Here is a 15,871-nt window from a genome sequence, read left to right as displayed (position 1 = left end):
AAACTTATTCAAAATGATCTTCTCAATGAAAAAACAACAACAAAAACAAGGGAAGTTGGGCACTGGTGGCTCATGCCTGTAACCCTAGCTACTCAGGAGGCTGAGGTCTGAGGATCATGTTCAAAGCCAACCTGGGCAGGTAAGTCCTTGAGACTCTTACCTCCAATTAACCACTTGAAAACCAGAAGTGGCACTGTAGCTCAAAGTGGTAGAGCTCTAGTCTTGAGCAAGAAAGAGCTTAGGGACAGCGTCCAAACCCTGGGTTCAAGCCTCACGACCAACAACAAAACAAAACAGAAAACAAAAGGATGCAAGAAAGAAAACCAGATCACTGATCATTGTGGCTTAGGGCTAGATCTTTTGCGCGGGGAAAGTTTTAATTTCTCCTTGCTCCTCTCCTGTAAGTGAAGATCTGCCATGAGAGCCCACGGGAGGGGCCTATCCACAGTGGATGTTGGCAGGCAGAACCTCTTATTGGGAAGCCTGGGGTGGGGGGTTTTCTGATTTGGTCTCTTGTGTGGCTGGAGGTTTACTGTTCCACGGGCTGTTGTTCCCCAGGGCGGGTGAATTGTTGAAGTCTTCCTCGTCGTCCATGCCGTTGGCCGCATCATACTGCGTGTTTTCTAATCTAGTGATTAGCCTTTCGTCCTCGTCCCCAAACTCACCTCCCATCAGAGTTGGCTCTCCTACCACCATCACATCCTGTGAACAGCAGCTGACATTATTACAGGGAACCTTTGGGAGAGAGAAGCTCAGCTTAAAACAACAGTGGCAGGAGCTGGGGAGGCTCGGACAGACACACGCATGTGTTCTACAACGGGGTGTCATTTCTCAATGTCGGGGGTGGGGGTGGGGGGCGGGGCGAGACGCATTTTTGCATTCTACAGGAAATAAACATTGCCTCCTGATGTAACAACCACGCGAGTTTATGTCCTTAGTGCGCAGCCTGACACCGGAGAACGAGCAATGCTAGCAATCTGCAGAAATAAAAAAATGGAGTTTTTCAAAATTAAAAAAAAAAAAAAGCCACGCTTTGAACTCGCTGACACTGGGGAAATTTCGAGAGGGCTTTGGTGGAACCTTCTGCTGGGTTGATTTTCAATACTTCTCAAAAATCTGCCAATTTGATTACTGAGGGATTTTTGGAAACTAGCAATGAACGGGGATTTGCGTAAGGTGCCATTCTGAAATATTCACACAAGTCATTCCAAGTGGTATGTTCCCTGTCCCAAGGACAGTATGCATTCTAATTGAAGACAGCATCTCTCTCTCTCTCTCTCTCTGTTTTTTTTTTTTCTACTCAGCCAGGCCCTTTTATACAGCCAATATTCTTGACATTCTGCTACTTAATTATGGTAATTAATTTAGGTAAAGTTTTCGATAAAAACAATGTTCACACTGATTTGACAATTTGCATAGCTAATTAAGTCATTAGCAAAAACCTGCTGATTGCCAACAAGCCCTGAATTTACCATCTGTTATTTCATGGCGCCTGTCACCTATCCCCACACAGGCAACCCTGCTACCAATCTGGGCAGTCAAGAGAACCAGTCCATCCAGCTGGTACCATAAAAGGAAGATGAAGAGAGCTAATTATAATTATACTGACGAAGCTGGTCGTCATCCGAAATGGAAGCGTGCAAGAAGAATCCATCTAATCACTCCTTTAAGCGCACATTGTCCTTCCGTGCAAACAAGAAAATCACCTACTGTAGCAGGGAGGCCCTTCGAGGGCACAGCTGGAGGAAGCCAGGCCCCGGAAGGGATGGGGATGCACGGATAGGGCAGCACACTGGCCTCGCTGTTCATGGGGAGCTATTTGGGTTGATGGGTGATTGGGGCATGGACCAGATCACCTGGCAGCTAGATTTCTGGGCAAGTCTGAGCAATATTTTACTTAAAAGTGTAGTGCTACACAGGGAGCCACTATCAACCTCCACAAGGGCGGAAAAGGCTCTTGGACCCCATGATTTGGGGGTTGTATAATGTGTCTCTTGGGAAGGAAGCTCATCCTATGAAATGCTTTGAAAACAGTAGGGAAAGTTTTCTTCCCTGGGATTTTCCCAAGAGAAGGTGTTCCTGGAAGTATAACAGAAAACTATGAAGGATCAGGAGAAGGGGGTGGGATCCTCTGATCCTACTCTATAGGGGACCATTAAACACATCTCTTAATCTTTACTTGATCTCTTTGGGGATGGAAAACCTTGCTTCACCCTTCTCCTTGAGTGAGGAGAGATAGCCAGTACATTTTCCAACTATGTTTGCTGACTAGTCACTCTTGTGAATGGATAAAAAAAATAGTAATTTCAAAAGAGCATCATTTCAAAGAGAATGATGTTAAAAATGTCCCTGGCAGAGTAAATTGTTAAAGTGTGCACTTGGTTAACTCAGTAATAATCATAGTGCTGGTTAGGGTACTGAACTGGGTGCTTCCAAGAATGTGGTTACTAGGCAACAAAGAACCAGAAATGACTCTGACATATAAAGAGACTCGTGAGGACTCTTAAGATGAGATGCAAAATAGACATAGTCTATTTGACTGGCAAGAATGACAACAGGGTTTTAGACAGGATGTGGGCACGATGCAGATGTGTGAGCATGATTCAGTTAGCAGCACAGGTGTCTTGTGACCCACTGAGGATGTCCAGATAGGAAAGTTTCACTTAGTTACAGGCAATTAGGAGACTGTACTTATGATCAGGAACAGAGGCAGATTGAAAAAAATAAGACAGGATTGGCCAGAGCACAACATGAAAATTAATCTCATTTAATGACGTTTGCACGGCATACTTTGAAAGGCTAAGGAAACACATGCATTAGATATCACTGGAAGGGAGAATGATGTTAGATCTGCAATAGTACTGAAAATTTGCGTGAAGTCACCTAGAGAGCTGGGGGAAAGTATGAAGAGGGAAGCACGATTTGAAAACACAGAGGAGAAACAAGAAGCAGTCTACGGAAGCGTGACTTGAGAAGAAAAGTTCCCAGCACAACAGATGTGTTCATGAGAAAACAACAGTCATGCAAGAAAAGTGCTAGGAAAGTGCTAGTTGAGTCACTTTAAATAGGGCTGATAGAAGTTTGTCGTGTACGATGAAGGTTTTTTGTTTTTTTTTTCTAGGAACAATTGCAAAAGATGCCCAGAATAGGTGTTTTCAAGCATGGTACCTTAGATTGATTGTGTGTGTGTGTGTGTGTGTGTGTGTGTGTGTGTGTGTGTTTGGTGTTTTTATGACTGATGGAAGGAAAGTTGCATAAAGACTATAGGCTTTCTATGTATATGAGGCCTCTCGGAATATTATATGCACATTTATTTCTACTTGGGTTGGTTTTTAAAGCTAATGACTTTGCTTTGGCTGACTCTGGCACATTCTGGACTCTCTGTCTAACTGCAGAACCGGAGCTATAGTTTCTTCCACCCCTGCATGTTTAAAAATCCCCCGACATTGGCAATGAAAGCACATTTCTTTCCTATTGCCAGCTTGGAAGTCCTGCTAGGGGCCACAGGGAGGGATCCGTCTATAAGCAGCCCACCTGCCCTTGACATCCCCCAAGGTCAACCTCTGCTCCTGGGCTGGGAGCCTGGAGGTGTCACCAGCTTTTTCCCAATTTCACATCTTCTCACTAATTTCCCCGTGCAAGGACCACCAACCTCTGAGGAGGACTGGAAGTGACTCCTTTCAGGGGCCCTCAATGCTTCTCCTTAAATTGGCCAGAAGGGGTCACTGCTGTTGAATGACACAGGTCTCCATCCCTCCCAGGGTTGAGGCTGCAGTTCGGGATGGCTCCTAGCCCCTGCTCATGGAGTGAGAAGCAGAATCCAAGGGTTAAACCCTAGCCCTGGCCACATTACCACATTGCTGCCTCGGCAGCTAAGCAGACCTTGGCTGTGGTCATGGGACCAGGCAGCTGATGCCTGCAGATATTATTTCTATTCAAACAGAAAGATCGCACGGATGATTCAATAGACAGAGTTGAAAGACGTGGCTGCCGTAAGCGACCCCACGCTATCATCTAACATCCATTCAAGTTGAAGGTTATCTACAGATTGACACTGTTCCCTAACATGGTTTCCTTCTCTGCCTCTCTGGACCAATGTAAGTTTTTTTTTTTTTTAACTTAAAGTTAAAACCTCTTTAATTGTAGGATGTGAGGATAAGTGTTGAGATTCAGCTTTCCATTTCTAGTGGTGTCCTCTTTACAAAATCCACCCTCCCCCCCACCAAACCTGGAAAGTGGGAGAAAAATGAGGGAAGGAGAAATGTACTCACTACCTTACATATGTAACTGTAACCCCTCTGTCACCTTGACAATAAAATAAAATAAAAAAATCATCCCCCTCCCTCCCCCCAAAAAACTAAACTCATGAAAATATCACTTGACACAAATTCTCTACTAAGATGCAATTGGAAGTGTGGAGGACAGGGACATAATAGAGCAGGAAAACATACATTAAAAAAAATAAAATGGAAATGATTCTGCCTAGACCAAGGAAGTAAAAAATACACAACATGCAAACTTTTATTCTCAACTTCTAAACTCATGGCAAACATCACTTATGGATGGTCCATCAAACCTAGTCCAGACCTTAGAATCTTTTTCAATACCATACTCTGTGAGCTGGAAGGAAAGGAGCGCAAACTTCCTCATTCTCTCAATTACATAATGAGCTCCTCAAGGACAAAGTCTGAGTCTCTTTTTGTTTTGCTTTGCTTTGTTATTTATTTATTTATTTTTTTAGTTTTGGAATTACCAGTATCTGACACAGTGTGGTACATATCCTGGGAACTCAGAATTCTGACACTTGTTCATCTGAGCTGCGCTCTTGCAGCTTCTGTGTCTTTCAATAGCTGTGACACATTTCTAGAATTCTCTAACATACGCTTCAATCCTTTGCTACTAGAGCATTGTTAGTTTCTAACTCTCTGGGTCTAAAGGAGTAAAGGGGCTAGTGGTGTATACAATTTCAGTCCATCTGTTTACATCATATTATTTCCCTTAGGCATGGTTACCTAGAAGCAGGCAGAACTTTCTGGTACCTTATGAAAGAAACTCACTTCCTCTCCTTTGAATGGCTTCCCCCTGACCATCTGAGGTGAAGAATGTAAAGGCCCATTCAGAAAACAGAAGACTCTCGGGAGAGTGATTTCCATCATTTGAGGATTACAATTCTTATAACCTTAAAATTTAAATGGCATCTTCCCCTAGCTGGGGGGGGGGGGGGCATCCGTTCCAAGACCTTCTTTCTCATCAGTGAGCATAAACACCAGATCCCACAATGGCCTACGGAATTTTCTGGGTGTTCACAGGCTTGATGTTTGTCTAAAGAGAACTGACCAACAGAAAGGAAGTAAAAAAGGGTGGGGACAGAAAGGCACATTTGGAAGTGGAGACTGTGCATGTGAAAAATCCACTCTTATGGAAAGAGATGGAGCAGGGGCAGCATGAGTCAGGTGAAGAGAACGGATGGCAGTGCTGGTGGCAGGCGGAGGTGACAAGGTCCACAGAAGTAAAACCACACAGGTGGAAGGAAGAAACCAGAAATGGGGTGCAACTCTGAAGACGGAGGTGTTAAAGGTTGTCCATGAAGCACCAAGAAGGGTTGGATTAGCATGAGAGTCAAACACCTGATGAGAGGGTGAAGGGACAAAGGCAGCAGAGAAGGAAAACCCACAAGGAACTGTGGAAGGGAAAGAAAGGATGGGAGTTATTTTCAGGAGAATTCAGAAGCAATTGTCCAGTCCTGGAGCAAGGGCATCGGAGGCAGGAAGGAACTGGGCAGAAGGGACACAGTGCGGAAGAAGCAGGGGACAAAGACAGCACTTCACAGTCCACACTGTTTGGAGTCTACCCTCAGCTACCAGTGTGGTTGGCCTTTGTGCAGACCCGGAAATGAAAGAAAGAGGTCAAAGGGTCAAGAGAGTCGAGACCCACCCAAGGACCGACCTCCTCCTGAGCTAATGAAATGAACAGTGTGAAATGCACTGAGCTGCGCTTGTTTTCCTGGCTGCAAGTTAATTACCTGAGTGCTAAAATAAGAGGGGCTGCCCACGTGGAGAAGGCCCAGGCAAATGACAGTACGGGGCCGGAGCTCTGGGGGCCTGTTTCCAGGTGCACACGGGGTCTGCGGTTCTAGTGTGGAGAGGCCCTCATATGCCAATCGAGCCATGTTGCTAAGCGCTATTTTAATTAAACCGTAAGTGACATATCTCCTGTCTGTGCCTCTGATGGCTTTTTAATTCAGGTCTCATTGCAGCATCAACTCTTAATGTGCTCTCCTAACTCCTGGTTGGCTGAGGAGTGTTTCCAAGGCAGGCTTCCGACCTTCCAACCCACATCATGCCAGCCTTGCCCCCGTCCCCGCCCCCCCCCCACCCCCCCTCCAACCTGCCCAGAATTTCCTTTTCCCAAGCTGGAAGAGACTTTCACTCAAGTCCCTTGCGTAGGGAGGTTGGTAAAAGCAAGCGTTCAGGCCTAAAAGGAAAGTGAGACTTACAGGTACCTGACTGGTCAGGCTCAGGTTGGCCGCGGCGCTCTTCTTCTTGCTTCCAGTGCTGTTGCTGGCGTTCCCCGCGCTGCTGTTGGAAGTGCTACTGGTGGAATTTTTTCTTTTTCTCCGTTTGGTTGTTGGTTGCCTTGTGGGTTCTGCTACAATAGAGGAGAGGAAAGAAGGATCAATTCCAGGGCAATAGCTTCAAGGCAACAATACCACCCTTCCATCTCCAGGAACAGAGACTTTGTGAATGAAAAAAGAGTGCCCAATTAAAAAAAAAAAAAAGTCAATTTCTTGTCATTTTACCAAAAAACTAGGAAAAAAACCTATTGTTTCATTTTTAGCACAACAGGTATGATTTTTCTCCCTCCTGCATGTAGATAAGATGATTTTTAGTTAACAGTTCCTTGTAATTATAGGCCTTTCATTTACAACTGTGTGGATATGGGCTACACACACAGCACTCATAATTGAATTGAAAATATTTTTACTTGCAGAAAAATTGGGGGGAAATATCCTCTGGACTACTTTCTCTTTCTAATAAAAGGAGGAAGGGCCCCTGGCACCCCTAAAAGATTCAAGCTGTGAGAGAAGTATAAACTTTAGCTAGTTTTGTGGGCGAACTGTGTGCAACAGTGCCCCTACTGGCTCAGGGTCGCACTGCAGCCTGCCTCTACTAAGCCTTGCTAGTCGCCAAGAGAAGACAAAGCATTACTTTGCTGAGCCCAGCATACAAATTTAGGGATGAATTCCCGAACTCTGTAGGAGTACCCACAATTTGGATTGTGGAATTTAAACACGTCTAGTAATTTACTGGCATAGCTGGTATATTAATGAAGGAAAATACATATTTCATAATGCTATTGTTAAGGCTTAATATTTCCGAGGGTTTCCTTCAGTATTATACTCCAAGTAGCTATAACAGTGCCTACTCCCTAGGAGGGGTTCAATAAGTAATTACTGAAAGAACGGACGAAGGAATGAATGGATGGTGTAAGTTATACATGCCCATATTGGAAACTATAGGTTCTCAAAGCATTTGGTGAAGAAGTAGAGATTTTTCATAAAGACTTACTGATATTGAAAGAGGAAATGAGTGTGCCAATTTAAGCACACTTAATACACTTTGAAAAATAATGTTCTAAAAGTAAAATTCCCCAATGAAATAGTGAAACTATTCTATGTAAAAATAACACTATTTTCTTGGCTTTCTAAGTATATACTTGGTTAAGTCTTCTATATTCACTTTATATAAAGCCCCTGGCTAATTACCAGGAGAAGGTGACCATTATATTTTGTGATTCAAAGAACTATGTGTCTCGTGTTAATAATTACTCTTTAGAAAAATAATTTTTAGTGAATGCATACATTTTTCTTTTATGATCAATGAGGCTCAGCCAAGCCTGGGAGTGAAAACGTATTAGATAGAAAGACAATTAACGATGACTTGAAGCAGTAATTTCAGAACCCCAGCAGGAGATTATAGTATCAAAACTGCGGTCTAGAGAAGTGAGGGAAAGGCAGCCTTTTATGTATTCTTTTCATGATCGTGATAGAATACATTTTGAAAAACAGAGCAAACTTTACGTACCTTCTCTGTCCTCCTCCGTCTCTACTTCCCCCTCTCTCCTTTTTTCCCTCCCTCTCTCTACACCTCTCTCCCTTCTTCTCTCTCTTCCTCTTTCCTTTCATTTATCTCTAATGTTTCCCTACTTCTTTTTCTCTCCCTTTCCTCCCTCCCTCCCTCTTTTCTTCCTTCCTTCCCTCCCTCCAGCTCCCTCCCTCCCTTTTCTGCATTCTTAAAAACTAGATTGTGAGTAGCCAGTGGGTCTAGCCCATTGTAATAATTCATTCACTGGGAGACAGAAGAGCCTGGTTCTGACCTTGGCTTTGCCAATGACCTTCTTGATGATTTTGAATGAACCATGTTACTTCTCTAAGTCATAATCTGTAAGCAAGAAGACTATAGCAACTCCTAAATATATCCCATATATCTATGTTGAGAATCATGGCCAGCATATCCCTCACAAATGATATTGGATACATTTAGGATTACTCCCTTTCTCTTTATCCCTGGATTAAAAACCTCTGCAGATATATTTAGAGAAACAGTGAAGAATGAGCTGTGTACCTACCTGGCGGGGCCACCATCCGCTGCCATTTCTGGAACAAGCAGGTCTTCAGGCAGTCTCGTGGACTGAGGTTGTAGGTTTTGTGTCTCGACATCAGTTCCTGCATTGGCTCCAGTATTACACACAACTGCAAGAAGTCCATAGACATTGGTATCCTGCTACTTGATGCTATTAATTATAATAAATACTGTTAACAGCTGGAATCCTTTAGACAGCTTATGGGTTCTTTTCTTTCTTTCCATGGTTTGGATTTTCCCTATCTACATTTGAGGAGAAAGAAATATTACCAGCACTTGGTTATGCTCACTTAATAGAGTATCATTTATGATGTATTACAGCTGAATTTGATTTTTATACACACAGGCATATCCTCTATATAGATTCTGTGTGTACATGTAGCTCTATTATGAATTCAGAGCACTCTGGCTGTTGATGAAGCTTGTAGAACCGCACACTGTGAGGTACAATGCTGGTTTATGCAGATTATCTGGCAATGAAATTCATCTTTTAAATTTTGGAGAGCAGAGAGGTATGTACAGAATTTTTTATACTAATTCTCATAAAGGCAGATGATGAACACTGTTATTTTTTTGTTCCTGTACTCATTTGTATTTTACACATGAAGATAATATAAGTAGCATATGTCAGTCTTCTTTTAATGTGGGAGTTTTTGTACATTGCTCATTGCGGTCTCTCTCTGGGTTAGATTTTTCAACTTTGCTTTGGGTCCAGATAGCTGATGACAAAGATTAATGAATGAAAAAGAAGTTAAAGCAATTAAAGACTACCATAGAATTCCTTGTGGAACAAGCCTATCTGACTACCACTGCATTGAGAGTATTGAACTGCAGAGGACAAAGGAACACATTTGGAAAGATGTATGAATCGCAATTGTAATAACAGTGATACAAATATACCTACCCATGTGGAAAAAGTATCATTTTTATGAAAGACACACATGGAGCCTCCAGTCCCATTGTTCTAGCTTCCTTATGATTTCCTCCTTTTCCATCATCTTTCACATTGAACACTTCCCCTAAGGCCATGTTGCCTTTTGCCCACTGAATTCTAATGGCCACTACTTAACCATTGCCTGCTCCTTTCATCACACCTTCCTCCCAGATGTGCTCCTCTCCATGCTGGTGGCCCCTTACTTTTCTTGCACCCGCCTTCTGCTACGTGGACATTCTCAGGTATTACAACCATCTGCTTCTAAAGTCTTGTCTTGTCTACTAGACAATGGCTTCTGTGAAAGCTAAGATTGAACCTCTGATCTCTATATTTCCTATTCTTTTTTTTTTTTTTTTGGCCAGTCCTGGGCCTTGGACTCAGGGCCTGAGCACTGTCCCTGGCTTCTTTTTGCTCAAGGCTAGCACTCTGCCACTTGAGCCACAACGCCACTTCTGGACATTTTCTGTATATGTGGTGCTGGGGAATTGAACCCAGGGCCTCATGTATATGAGGCAAGCACTCTTGCCACTAGGCCATATCTCCAGCCCCTATATTTCCTATTCTTAAAAAATTCAAATAAATGGATGTACTTAAGGAGTGATTTTTAGAAAAACTGGAAGATCTTTTCTGACTCCTGTTCAAGGTGAGATCTAAGGAACATCTCCAACAAAATCGTATGAGGTGACTATTCAAAATGCTGACTTCCAAGCTCTACTCCTCTGGTTTCACTGGGTTTGGTTGTAGGGCCCTCAATCTACATCCAAAAAAAACCCATATAGAATTCTGGTAAGTACCCCTAGAATTTAGGGTACCCTGTTCTACACATTCTGGTCTGCATGAAAGATAGGAGAGTTTGCAAGACATACACAAATCTGTTGTGGTCATCCATTCCATCCGTTCCATTTCCTCAAACTCCCTTCCCTTCTGCTCAAATCTATATATGATGGTTCTGTGATTACCTTCACCTATAATGAGGCTCTAAGCTAGGTACTGGAGGCTCATACCTGTAATCCCAGTTACTCAGGAAGCTGAGATCAGAGGATCCTGATTTGAAGCTAGCCCAGACAGGAGACTCCATGAGACTCTTACTTCCAATTAACCATAGAAAAAGCCATAAATGGTGCTGTGGCTCAAGTGGTAGAGTCCTAGCCTTGAGCAAAAGTAGCTCAAGGACAGAGCCCAGGCCCAGAGTTCAAGACTCAGGATCAGAATAAAAATAAGATTCCTGATCCCTTTTAACCTATTGATGACCTGAACTTGCTAAAAACCAATAACCTCTTTTAAGGGCCAACGGAAAATATACTCTACTTGTAGTTTTTCAGTATCAAATCTTTTTCTGGGTGCTGTAGGTGTATGCCTATAATTCTTGCTATATAGGAAGATGAGATCAAAGGATCATGGTTCCAGGATAGCCTGGGTAGAAAACTCATCAAATCCCATCTCAACAGAAAAGCTGCCCATGGTGGCATACTTCTGCCATCCTTGCAATGATGGGAAACTGCAAATCAATGGCTGTGTCTGAGCAGGAAGTAAAGCTCAGTGATAGTATGTTGGCCTAGTAAGCTTGAGACTCTGAGCTCAAACCACAGAACCCTCTCTGCGTATTGGGCATTCCCCTCCCTCCAGTCGCTAAACCTCAGTAGCTCGCTTGATCAGTGCAAGTGCAATGTTGGCTCCAAGGGCATTGCCACTGAATTCTAGGAATGCATTGTTAGAAATCCAGAAAAGGCACAGGACTTGCGCGTGTCATGACAGATTTTTGATTTTGTGTATTTTTTCTTAATTTGGAGTCCTTGATGAAGTCTAAAATGTTGATAAGGGGGCTGGGAATATGACTTAGTGGCAAGAGTGCTTGCCTCGTATACATGAAGCCCTGGGTTCGATCCCTAAGCATCACATATATACAAAAGGCCAGAAGTGGCGCTGCAGCCTTGAACAAAAAGAAACGAAGGACAGTTCTCAAGCCCTGAGTCCAAGCCCAGAACTGGCAAAAAAAAAAAAAGCTGATAAGGAAAAACCATCGAAAGAGCCTGAATTGCTGCACAATTAACTCTGTATTCCAACACGATCTGAAGACTCTAATGTGTGTATTCTCTATTAAGAATTCTTTCCTGGAAATCAAAGTCTGTGCACCAAATGGTGTGAAAGATTCCACAATCATCTCTACAAGCAGATTTCAGAATGAATCATTCCTTGCAGAATCACTGCCAGATTTGGTCTGGCTTGGATGGTATTTGCATCTATCATTCTTTTTTTTTTAAAGTATAGTAGGAAAGACTTTCAGAAAAGTTCTAGGGAGTAGGACAATTTTTAAATAAAAAAAGTTAGAAAAGGTTTTCAAACTATTTCCTTTGGTTTTCTTTCCTTTTCATTGCAATTGAGCTTACAAGGGTATTAAACACATGGTAGACTAGCATAAGCCTGGATTTACTGGCTAAGAGGTTAGAAGTATGGGTTTTGTTTGTCTGCAGGTGTGCATCGTTGGACAAACTACTTAATAACCCAGGCCTCCAGGTTCACAGTACACACCTTGCATATTGTGCAAATGTGAGATCACATTTCTAAGTGTATAAGACCTCCACAATCTTGACAATTAGACTTGGATATTAGCAAGCACAAAACAGATTTGCGAAATAAACCACACGATTATTGTTTTATATCCATAACACATTTGTTTCCAGCTTCTTCTTCAGTGTCAAGCACTCAGCTTGGTGTTGGGGATGGACATACACACACACGCACGCACACACACACACACACACACGTGCACACACAAATCAGAATAACACAATCTCTGCTCCTTTCAAAATGACTGAAACGTCTTAAGAAACCTTCCCTGGATTCATGGTTCAGGCAGCTCAGGAAATCACATCCTTCGGATCCAACTATTTTTCATTATATGACAAGTTATATGGCAAAGGCAACTTCTTTAAACCCAGAAATGGTTACCAAGCTTCAAGCCATCAGCTTCAAGCATTAGGAGAGGTACATTTATTTTGAAAACTCATTATTGCTTTTGTTTTTGCAGTGTATTTCCTCTCTGGATACCGGGCATTCCTCCTCTCCCCAACCACAAACACGCACCAGGAACTAATCCTCAAAAATCTCTCCTTTCCCCTTTAATACAAACCCTATCTTCTCATCATTGTAACCTACCCCAAAGGAGTCTGCATCTCCCCGTGCTAATCAAGAATTCCTAAAGTCATTTGCGTGCAGTGGAGAGGGCCTGGAGTGGAGAGGCAGCCGCCCCGCCCCCCTCCCGGCCCCCTTTCTTCATATATGCAGAGGAGGTGTCCTATCTGCTGTGCTGACGCAGGGGCTTTGCTGGGCTCTGTGCTGTAGGTGGCAGAACTAACTCAGATAAGAGCCTTTCTTTTGGGCAGCACATGCCATTGGATTCTGGCAACAGCAAAGACCTGGAAAAGGAAAGGAAATCAGGAAGACCGTTGCGGAAGTGGGTTCCCGCAGTCACTAGCCAGGTCTCTTGGAAGCTGGGATTCCTGTCCCCTCTAAGGTCTCCAACGTTGAGAATCCGGTGACGGCTATGCAGATGGTCTTTCCGCCTTTGTGCAAACTTTATGGTGATGCATAAATCCACTAGAATCCCAGTCATTGACCAGGGAGAGCCCCTTGTTTGTGGGGAGTGTAATCCAGGCTACAATGTACCTCTTTCCTGTTCTGCACACACCATCCCATTTATACATATACATTAGTGGAACTGGGTGTAATAAAACAAGCTCCACTGGTTTTGAAGAATAATTTTATTGCAGTAAAACCTACTACAAAGTTCCCAGAGGACCGCGTTCTTTGCTGGAAAAGAAAGGCCACATGCAGCGTATTTGCAGCAGCCTGCCTTCAGGGTTGCGATTTAGTTTGGGCTCCTCTTCCTGTGGGGTTGGAGGGTACCACGAGAAATCCCAGGATGCAGCAGAAAGGGAGAGAACAACAAGGCCTGAGAGCGCCCTTCGGATATGAAGCACATTCAGTGCCTGTCCAGATCGCTTAGAATCGGAAAGAAAGCACGGATTGCCCTGGCAAACTCAGAAAGCAGCGGCTTGCAGATTAGTGCGTGTTTTAGGCTGGCCTTGCTCCTCTGTGTTTCTGTCTGATGTCACTTTCAAGAATTCGGGCTTGCATACTGACTTTTGCTAAAGAATTCTGTAACCACAATAGGAATTTGCGGATGAGTGGAGGGCTGGATCAGAGGAGGGAGGAATGGATGGACAGATGGATGGGTAACAGATAACTTCGTCAGATTAGTAGCAAGGAGTCACTTGTTTGTGGCACAAAAATCAGGCATGGTCCTGTAGGCTTAGAAGTGAGCAGTTTGTCCATTTGGTAAATGACTCAGTGCAGCAGGCACACAAGTGTGTGTGTGTGTGTGTGTGTGTGTGTGTGTGTGTGTGTGTGTGTGTGTGTGTGTGTGCTGGCCAGATAGAATGATAGCTTGGTCCCAAGATTCCTTCGATTTGGGACTCACAGAGGCAAAGTGGGCAGCATGTTATTTTGGTTTTGTTTGATTATTAATCTGTCAGTCCTCCCGGAAGAATCTGATTCTCTTCAATTACCCATTCACACACTCTTCCGGTACCACTCACCCACAGAACTGAAGACACAAGTGGTACTTGCTAGTGTTGGTCATGAACAACAACGACAGCAGGGGTGGACATTCTGTTAATTCCAATACAGGCTCAGACCGACAGCACCACCTTCTTTCTAACCTTTTTGAAAGCTATCCTCGTGGCTTGAACCACCTACTCTTTGTTCTTAGGTCAGTCTGCTCAGGGATTTCAGGTGGACCTTCTCAGGCCTCTCTTTGTACTTCTTTCTGACTCTAAGGACTGTCCCAGTCTGTCAGTTGCATAGGGGGTGGCAAATGTAGCGTAAGGCTACATCTGGCCATGTCTACGTATTGCCTGTAGATGCTTTGTGCTATGGACAGGTTTAGTAGGTGGACAGAGTTCATGCTGTCTACGAACCCCCCAAACATTTGCGATCATGCTCTTTGAAAAATAATCATTGACCCCGGAGATGGACACAACTAGCCTAACGAGGTGGTCTGCAAACAATTGGTCAAGGCTCTGTAACATGAGGAGCTCAAGGCAGAGCATCACTCCATTCAGGATCTCCTTTATTGAGAAAGTTTTGCAATAAAAGAAAAAAGGTCAGGTAGACTAAACAACAAAGCCAGTGACCAAGTTGCTTTATGTTCTGGGGAAAGCTTCTTACATGTTGTGGGCTGGCCGGGGTTCGTTGGCAGGCAGTGGTGAGAAAACCAGATGGAGTCATACCAATTTGAACCAGTAACGTCCAGTTCCTATCTCACACCCCAGACTCTGATGATCCCTTCCTGCAGACACCCTTCTGCCTTTCACACACACTTATTAGTCAACTCTGTATCTCCTTGTTTCTATTTCTTCTATCGTGGAGTTGTTTGTCTTCTTATATATAGCAATCCCTGCTTTGCTTTTTTACTTCTTTTTATTTAACAAGGCATTAGGTCTACTCAAATATTTGTTGAGTCATAACTTAGTAATAGCTATGGCATGCCTACTCTATGTCGGTCCCCGGAGTATGTACCTCACACATACTAATTACATCATTAACCCTTGTCACCTCCTGGCCTACTTTTACAGGTGAGGAGATTCAAACCCAAAGCCATTAAGTCCACCAGAGCTGATAATAAAGAATGTAACTCTTAGAATGTATTCAAGGTAATACAGTTCTCGAAAGGGCACAGAAAAGGTTCAGCTGAGTTTGTCTGACTCCGACCCTGCGCTATTAACTCCTAACTGCTATGTTGTTTACCTCTGTGAACAGAAGTGGCTTAAATTGCTTCTAATATCCTGAATTCAAAGGCTTTTACTGTCTCTCTGTATAGCGGCTTGCACACGGCACGCATCTATAGACAGAGGGCAGGTGATACATCAGGGGTGCTGGTGTTGGTGCCCGATTTGTCTAGGTATAAATCCCCCAAATTGCCCATTTACTATCTATCTGTGTGTTCTTGCCCAAGGACTTCAGCTTGTCTGGATCTCAGTTTTCTCATCTGTAGCTTAGGGGTAATGATGCTTCTCTTGAGTGATTTGAAATAGCTTAGGTAAGTCCTTCGTGCACTGTCTGGAACTGGGTTAGTGCTAGAGAGGGAGCATTTTTTAAATTGAGGAATACTGTTTCCACCAACAGCTCAGGCTCTCTGAGCTAGAATAATGTCCCATAGGGATTAGTAAGGTTCATTCTCAAGCAAATCACATGGTCTCGTTGAGACTCCTAGAGGTCCGTGAATATAATGCCC

At 43.5% G+C, this 15,871-nt stretch overlaps 1 protein-coding gene across 11 annotated transcripts in view; it reads right to left on the bottom strand.

Annotated features, from left to right (window-relative positions):
* Window positions 1-225: 225 nt before the first annotated feature.
* The window catches only part of Ldb2 (LIM domain binding 2), a 303,383-nt gene continuing 287,737 nt past the window's right edge, over window positions 226-15,871 (bottom strand). Inside the window, exons 6-9 of one of the 11 annotated variants that reach the window (XM_048364044.1) lie at window positions 8,629-8,752; window positions 6,497-6,648; window positions 3,653-3,795; window positions 582-702 (exon numbers count right to left, since the gene is read on the bottom strand). In XM_048364044.1, coding sequence (XP_048220001.1) covers window positions 3,691-3,795; window positions 6,497-6,648; window positions 8,629-8,752 — 381 coding nt within the window. In that variant the 3' untranslated portion in view covers window positions 582-702; window positions 3,653-3,690. The other 10 variants (XM_048364046.1, XM_048364043.1, XM_048364047.1 and 7 more) reach the window with 10 other exon arrangements.

Source organism: Perognathus longimembris, chromosome 16 (genome assembly GCF_023159225.1).
Source record: "Perognathus longimembris pacificus isolate PPM17 chromosome 16, ASM2315922v1, whole genome shotgun sequence".
NCBI lineage: Eukaryota > Metazoa > Chordata > Mammalia > Rodentia > Heteromyidae > Perognathus > Perognathus longimembris.
This window is presented reverse-complemented; position numbering and strand designations above follow the sequence as displayed.